The 7,697-nt window shown below is 39.3% G+C and overlaps 1 protein-coding gene across 2 annotated transcripts; it reads left to right on the top strand.

Moving 5' to 3' along the window:
• The first annotated feature begins 361 nt into the window (after positions 1-361).
• Positions 362-4,115, top strand: LOC116267301 (disease resistance protein RPS4B-like). Of its 2 annotated transcripts, XR_004175563.2 has the most exons (3): positions 362-821; positions 1,038-1,938; positions 3,309-4,115. XR_004175563.2 is itself a non-coding variant. In XM_031648974.2 (2 exons), exons 1-2 carry the CDS (start codon positions 612-614, stop codon positions 1,863-1,865), a joined length of 1,038 nt encoding a protein of 345 aa, XP_031504834.1. In that variant the 5' UTR covers positions 362-611; the 3' UTR covers positions 1,866-3,166. The 2 variants fall into 2 exon arrangements, 1 of the variants encoding a protein (XP_031504834.1); XM_031648974.2 differs by lacking the exon at positions 3,309-4,115 and having other exon boundaries at positions 1,038-3,166.
• Positions 4,116-7,697: the final 3,582 nt, after the last annotated feature.

Raw genomic sequence — 7,697 nt, 5'->3', positions numbered from 1 at the left:
AATGCAAATAAACGACAAGGACGACAGCATCACCAAGATCAGAAATAGAATTGGAGACATGAAAGTGCTTGTAGTTCTCGACGATGTTGATCATAAAGACCAGCTCGATGCGCTGGTCGGCAGCCAGTCAGGTTGGTTCAGTGGCGAAAGCATAACCATTGTCACTTGTAGAGATGAAAGCATCTTCAAGGGACGACAGAAGGTCATCTATATGGTTCTGGATTTCTGGAATTGGATCCTGCCCAATCGCTTAAACTTTTCAGTCAGCATGCGTTTAAGCAACCCGAGCCAAAATCCGATTGGAGAGGTGAATTGTCGAAGAAAGTTGTGTCAATTTCTGGTGGATACCTCTGTGCCTCCATATATTTGGGAGCCTCTTTTCTGACATTAAATCCATTGAAGGATGGGAGTCAAAGCTGGAGCAATTAAAACGGGATCAAAATGAAGAAGTCCATGTTAGGTTAAAAATAAGCTATGACAGCCTTGATACTAAAAAACAGCGGATATTCTTGGACATAGCATGTTTTCTTATTGGTTGACAGGATTGGGAGCAAGCTTACCCAGGGGAGTTGGAGAGATGGGAAGCGAGGAAAGAAAAGAAAGAATACGCAATGCTCATGTGGGAAGGTTCCAGACTTTACCCAACTGATGCAATTGAAGAGTTGCAGCGTAAATTTCTAATCAGCATAAATGATGAGCATGGCACCTTTGAAATGCATGATCAAATACTAGACATGGGAAGAAATATTGTCAAGCAGGAGCCGGTGGCAACCAGGTTTTGGAAAAATAACGAAACATCGCAAATGCTTCAACGAACAAAGGTAAGTGTGAGCTTCTACACGAACAAAGGTAGACTCCGATAGCTGATCTCCTATTCCTTATGATAGTTTGCATAAAGCTCTAAATCTAAATTGTACCTTCTTTTGGCTGAAAGCTTTAGCAGAAATCATGCGACATCACTTGGAGTGCTTCGACGTTTTCATTTTATCAAGGAGCTCATTTTTCTTCTTTCTTTCTGGTGATCTTTCCTATCTCAGGGAACAGAGAAGGTTGAAGCCATAACTTTCCACCGTCACGACGGGCAACATAATATTCCACCTTTGAACAAGATATCTTTTAGAAACATGGATGAGCTGAGAATACTTGATACAAGCTGCGTCAGGATGGAGGGCTCGTATCAGGATCTACCCAAATCGTTGAAGTTCCTGAGGTGGTGGCAGTGTCCATTGAAATCATTGCCGATCATCGACTTCGATGTTATGAACATTGTAGTGGTCGACCTGACAAAGAGCATCATAGAGGAGTTTCTAGGTCCAAGTGTGACTAACACGTGGTTTTTTCGTTACCTCCACCCCCAAGAGGTGAACTACTCGCGGACGTTCAGCCAATTGAAAGTGCTTATTCTCAAGAATTGCAAGAACCTCAAGAGCTCCCCCGATTTTAGGCTGATTCCAAACGCAACCAAATTGGTATTTGAAGGGTGCACCAACTTGGGTCGAGTCCACGAATCGATCGGCGATCTCCAAAGGTTGGTGCGCTTGAACTTGGGAAACTGTCGTTCTCTAAAGAAAACACCTGAAAGCATCTGTCGCCTAAGTTCTTTGGAGAAGCTCGTCCTGAGCGGGTGTTGGTCACTACAGGAACTACCAGAAGAGATTGGCAGGTTGACGTCTTTAAAGGTGCCAAAAATTAGGCCCAGGGGATATGCAAAGACTTCCGGAGTCTGTTGGCCTGTTGACAAACCTGCAGGAGTTGGAAGCCATCCTTTGCGATTTGAAGACAATCCCAGACATTTCAAATTTGCAAGCCCTGTGATGTTTAAGTCTGAGCGGATGCTTCCAGCTGATGGATGTTCCTGGCCTTAGCAAACTGAGACGCCTATAGTCCCTATTTCTCGACGGCTGTCGAGCACTAAGGGACATGAATGACACGATGAAGGTAACTTCTTTAGTATCGTTTTCATATCCTTCTTGCTGGCCTGCATTCTGTTTTATCGACCAGAATAAAGTAGAGTAAAAAGTAATATTCTTTTTTTTTTCTCTGGGGTCGTCTTATTAATACCTTGGCTTGGACTGCTTTGTTGGTCGGTTCGCTTCGATTCTGTACATGTACATTGGCTGATTAGCAGTGGCGGAGCCAGAACAATTTGGCTGGCGGGGGGCACTTATTTAAAATACTCAAAGCTAGAGGGGGACTTAACTTATTAAAAATACTCAAAGCTAGTGGGGGACTTATATATATATATATATATATATGGATAAATATTTAAGATTCTTACTTAAAAATAAAGAATTTTTAAGAGACTGACACATCTTCTAACTTAAATATCTTATTGGGAGGAAGAAAAAAAATAAAAAACGGCATAGTCCGGACAAGGCCTAAAAAGCCTAAATCGAACAGCTAAAACGCTAAGCATGACCAATAAGTGTTGGCCTTTTATTTGGCTTGTATAACCTGATTTACAAATTTATTTTCACATTAATACTATTGAATATTAGAAAAGTGATTTTAATTAATTGAAAATGCAAATTTAGAAAATCAGCTTAAATGTTTTACGAATAATCTCCTGCAGGTCTCGTGGCTCACTTTTACAAGCCTAGCCAGAACAAGCAAAGTCCGGAGACTGGTTTGGTACCAGCCCTGATAGAGTGTAAGACATCATCTACGACAAGGAATCCGAATCTCACAAAAATTTTGTACATGAAAAGATAATTTTCCAATGTGGGTAAGACAAAATATGTCATGCATTTCTTCTAAGTAGGCCACATGGTAAAGATGTGCGAGACAATTAAAAATTTTAAAATATTCAAGACAATTCTTGATAATTTTCTAATGTGGTTAAGACAAATAAATTATAGACGGCATGCATGCTTCTAATAGGCCACACGGTGAAGATGTGCGAGACCATTTAGGAAAATTCTTAGACGTCTCCGAACGTGGCCTTCTTGTCTCACCTTTTTCTTTTTTAATTTAAACTCATGATTTATTAAATGAGGCACGAAACAAATGTTTTTCGTATACCACCACTCCGTTAAACTTATCATGGATAATTTCTCCCTTGCAATCATGTAAAAAGCCAGAGTTATGGTGGTCTGCACGTGGGCTATCTTGGGCTGGCGTGGGCAGGTGCCCACACATGCCCCACGCTGGCTCCGCCATTGGTGATTAGCGTCTATATGTACTCATATCAACATATATATATATATATATATATATATATATATATATATATATATATATATATATATATATTAAATGTGCATGTATATAGTTTATATCTAATCTTATTTTAAATGTGCACGTACCAGGAGGCCAAATTCGAACATTGCAAATATCTCGGCATTCCTGGACAGCCGATTGATTATTCCCGACCCAAATCTCCACATGGACTATGGACATGGACATGGTCATGGTCGGTATGGACATGGTCGGAGACGGTATCTTTTTCTCTCCCCAACACTTACACTACTGTTCTTGTTCAGGGCCGCGTGCCACGGTCTTATAGAGTAACCCAGTTTAGGGCAGAGAGGTATCATAATTCTAGGATAATCTTTAGATGGGCAGAAAGTAATGAGGCACAGACTGAACCGGAAGAGGTGATACGGATCGCCCGCCGTGGAGCTTTCATCCCTCAAAAGTTGGAGGATGATAAAGGGAAAGGAGTCAGGGTAAGAGGTGGGAAGGGCGTTATGTTTCTGTGTCATAAAGTGATAGGGCGCGACATTCAAGTTGAAGGGTGCACCGTTGCTATCGCTGACACTGACACAACTCAGAATCCCAAATACAGAAAGAATGGAGGGACCTTTGACCCTTTTTCGGGTGGGGGAATTAATACCTCTTATTCACCCCAAAGAGATGGGAAGGGATACCGAAGGATCTACATCACGTTCGAAGCGGAAAGCGACTTCCAAGGTACCCATTTCCGTATCGAATTGCACAGGAGGTAACGACCATGAGATCCATGCGGTTTGCTTTTGGTTATATATTGGTTGCAACCTTTGACTGGTTTACTATTGATGGGGTTGGATGTAAATTAAGGACAATATTCAACCTTATTTTTCATGTAATATCCAATCAATATTTTTAATATTTATAAAATAAATATTGGACCTGAAGTCACCTGATACGCATTGACTTATATTGGCTTGTGTAAACCACTTTAAGGAAAAATTTTAAACAATATTTGTATTAAATATTGTTATGTATTAAAAAAACTTTTTTATTTGCCATTAATTTAATAACTTAACTATATGTCTTAGTTGTTAAAATTAGAAAATTTAAAACATATTGAATCATGGAAAGTATACAATATATCTATCTAAAACAAAAAAATAAAGGATAAATAACAAAACAACATAAAACCATTAGAAACATATCAATATTTCCTAATACTTATATTAATTATAACTAATGGGTTTTAACCGTACCAAATATCAGTGATTTAAATCTTTAAAGTAATAGGACTTGTAAACATTGATGATTTAAACTATCCTTCAAACGGAGCACTATGTGATATAGAAAAATTGTAATGACAAGGTAGAGAAACTCTTTAAAAATGGTGGACTAGGCATTGTTTTTGAAAAAAATTCATTTTAAGGTCGGTCAGTTTTGTTATTCCCGTCGAAAAGGGCTTTTCATCCCTACTGCCACCTCCTACCTTCTTGTGTGTGTAAGAAACCAATGAAGAACAGAGAGAGAACGAGAAGCGAGTGAGTGAGAAGATGAGGGACAGAGAGAGAAGATAATTGTGTCGTGGAGCAAGCAACAGGGAGACAATTTAGAAGGCATCCATTTTTTTTTTTTTTAGTTTGAAAAGGAGAAACACAGTTTAGGGTTTCTATTTTGAGGGAAAACCAATGGCATTTGAGGTGCTGCCTTCAATTTGCTCTATGCATCATGCACTTTCTTCAATCCTCTATAACATATTTTTTTCAATTTATTTTCTGTCTAATCGTACTCTTCATCAGGGCCTGATTGGCTGATTATAGCAAGACGCGTCTCTTGCTTATTTTGCCGATGTTTTAAGATACACGCGATACTTTTTGTTGTTATTGACGGCATGCATAGGCCCGCATCCAACGGAATGTGTTCACGTCCAATCCCAGACAAGTTTGAATCTCCACGAGGGACATCCCTACACCTTGAATGGATTGATTGTGGACTTTGCTGAGTTGATCGTGATGCCAACCTTCTACTTTGATTTGTTTATGATAGATTGGGGATGCAGCACATCTTTGTTTCTTGTTCGGCAGAAAATTATGTTGCTACTACTGGATAGAGATTAGATTTATGACCCTTTCTTTTTTCAGCTTTTTGATTAACATCTTAATAACCACTATGAACAAGTATGGTGATAGTACATCACCATGACCAAAACCTCTACGGCAATCGAAGAATCAACGACCCCCTTGAGAAGCAATGGAGATGTAAGTATAAATCAATTCAACGCACCTGTGATCAAATCTTACCTATCTTAGCACCCTGCACAGGAATTGCCAATGTGTCTTGTTGTACACATTCGAGAGGTCAAGTTGCCAATTTCATCTGTTAAATAAGTATAAAATGGAACGCATGACTCACCGGAATCGGTCAAGGCTAGCTCGATCAAGTGGGCTGAAGTTGATGGCCAGCTAAGTCAAGTCAAGTTAATGGCAACCGTTTAGTGATTTAAGAACAAGGATGCTCTGTTACTCGTAGAAAATACAATGAGGTCACTCACTGCTGTCGAAAATGGTCTCCATCTCCTTGCCAGTCACATTGGACGATGTGTGGCCCACAATTTGTTGGGGACTGAATAGTCTGAATTGGGTCAAGCCTGAGGGCCCCACATGAATAATGTTAATTTAAAACATATAAAATGCATGTATGATTCTTCATGACTTCACAAAATTATGTCAAAAAGGTCGTTAATATGTACCATTCATTCTTCTGTCTAAACAAAAAAAAATCCAGCAAACAAATAAAACTGACTTCCAAACAAGATTCTATGCCCTTCAAAACTATGAAAGGAAAGTCAAAGCAAAAAAAGAATACATACAAAAGATCAACAAATATTTATGATATCAACCTTCATTGAATTTTCAAAGACTGACATAAAAAAGGTCTGGTGCTCCGAGTAAGAACACTGAACTGGTGACATATCAATTTTTCAAGATGCCTTGGCCAGGTCAGTTTGAACCAGCTAAAGGAGTAGAAGCAGGTCTATACCTCAGTTTTTTGGTCTCCTTTAACTAATCTAGAGTGTACGTCCGTTGATTTAGCACAAGGCTAGTTCCAGACCTAGCAATTTCAATACCAAGGAAATATTTTAGCATACCAAGGTCCTTGAGATTGAACTCGATCGCCAACAGTTTCTTTAACTTAGTTATTTCATCTTCATCATCACATGTGACAATCATATCATCAACATATACCAACTGAAGAGTAACTTTTTGCTCATTCCTCTTCACAAAGAGTGTATGATCTCCATCTCCTTGATGATATCCATATTGTCTCATTACAAGTCTAAGTCGTTCAAACCATGCTCGAGGGGATTTTTAAGCCCATACAAAGCTTTCCTTAGCTTAAAACATTTTCCAGGTTCCTATATCTTAGAGGCATACACATATACACTTCCTCTTCAAGGTCTCCATTTAGAAAAGCATTCTTGACATGAGGTTGGTACATCTTCCACTCCTTTATCACTATTAAGGACATAATGACTCTGACAGTCTTCATCTTCACAATAAGAGCAAAGGTCTCCAAGTAGTCAATTCTATATTTCTGACTGAACCCATTGGCAATAAGTCAAGCTTTATATCTGTCTACACTCCCATTTGGCTTATATTTAATGGTGTAAACTCACTTGGATCCTACCAGTTGAGCCGCTTCAAGAATCTTTACCACTTCCCATGTCATGTTTCTGTTCAAAGCTTCTATCTCTTCTTGCATTGCATAAGTCCACTTGGAATCACTCTGAGCCTCAACAGCAATCCTAGAAATCACAACAAAAGAAAGAGATGATACAAAACAATTGTATTCCTTGCTCAGTCTAGAATATGACATCATTGACATGAAGTTACCAATAGGGTGTTGTGTACATGATCTGACGCTCTTTCTGAGCGCAATGGGTAATTCCTCATTTTCAGCCTCTGCCTGAGTACTTTCAACAGACATCTTTTGAGCACCAATTGGGTCATCTAGGGAAGGAGTAGCATTAGGATTGGGAGTAGGATTTTTGTCACCAGAGGGCATCGCTTCGCCAGCTTCACCAGTGGGTCCTGCCGCAGGCAACCTTCGCCTAGAGTAAACCTGCCTAAACAAACGGTCATGTCCCACCTCATTCACAATTGAACATTCATCATCTTTATTGTGCTCTAGAGGGTTAGTAACCTGAATCTCTTCTTCTTGTATTCCAAAAAATCTATAAACTGAATCTATTGATTGAGGGAATACTCTTCTCTTATTGTATACCTCTCCCCCTGAAGAGAATTCTCACCAAAATAGGAAGTGTGTTCAAGGAAGGTGACATCTTTGGTAACATAGGCACGACCAGTGGAAGGGTCTCGACACTTATATCCTTTTTGAGTAGGGGAATAACTTAGAAATACACTCTTAATATTAGGACTATGATTATGAATAAAACATACATAGCCAAAAACTCTAAGTGGAAGAGAGGAAGGTTCACGACTCCCCGATAACATAGCATGAGGCGTTTG

This window comes from Nymphaea colorata, chromosome 13 (genome assembly GCF_008831285.2).
Source record: "Nymphaea colorata isolate Beijing-Zhang1983 chromosome 13, ASM883128v2, whole genome shotgun sequence".
Classification (NCBI taxonomy): Eukaryota; Viridiplantae; Streptophyta; class Magnoliopsida; order Nymphaeales; family Nymphaeaceae; genus Nymphaea; species Nymphaea colorata.
Note: the sequence above shows the minus strand (reverse complement) of the source record. Positions and strands in the feature narration are given on the sequence as shown.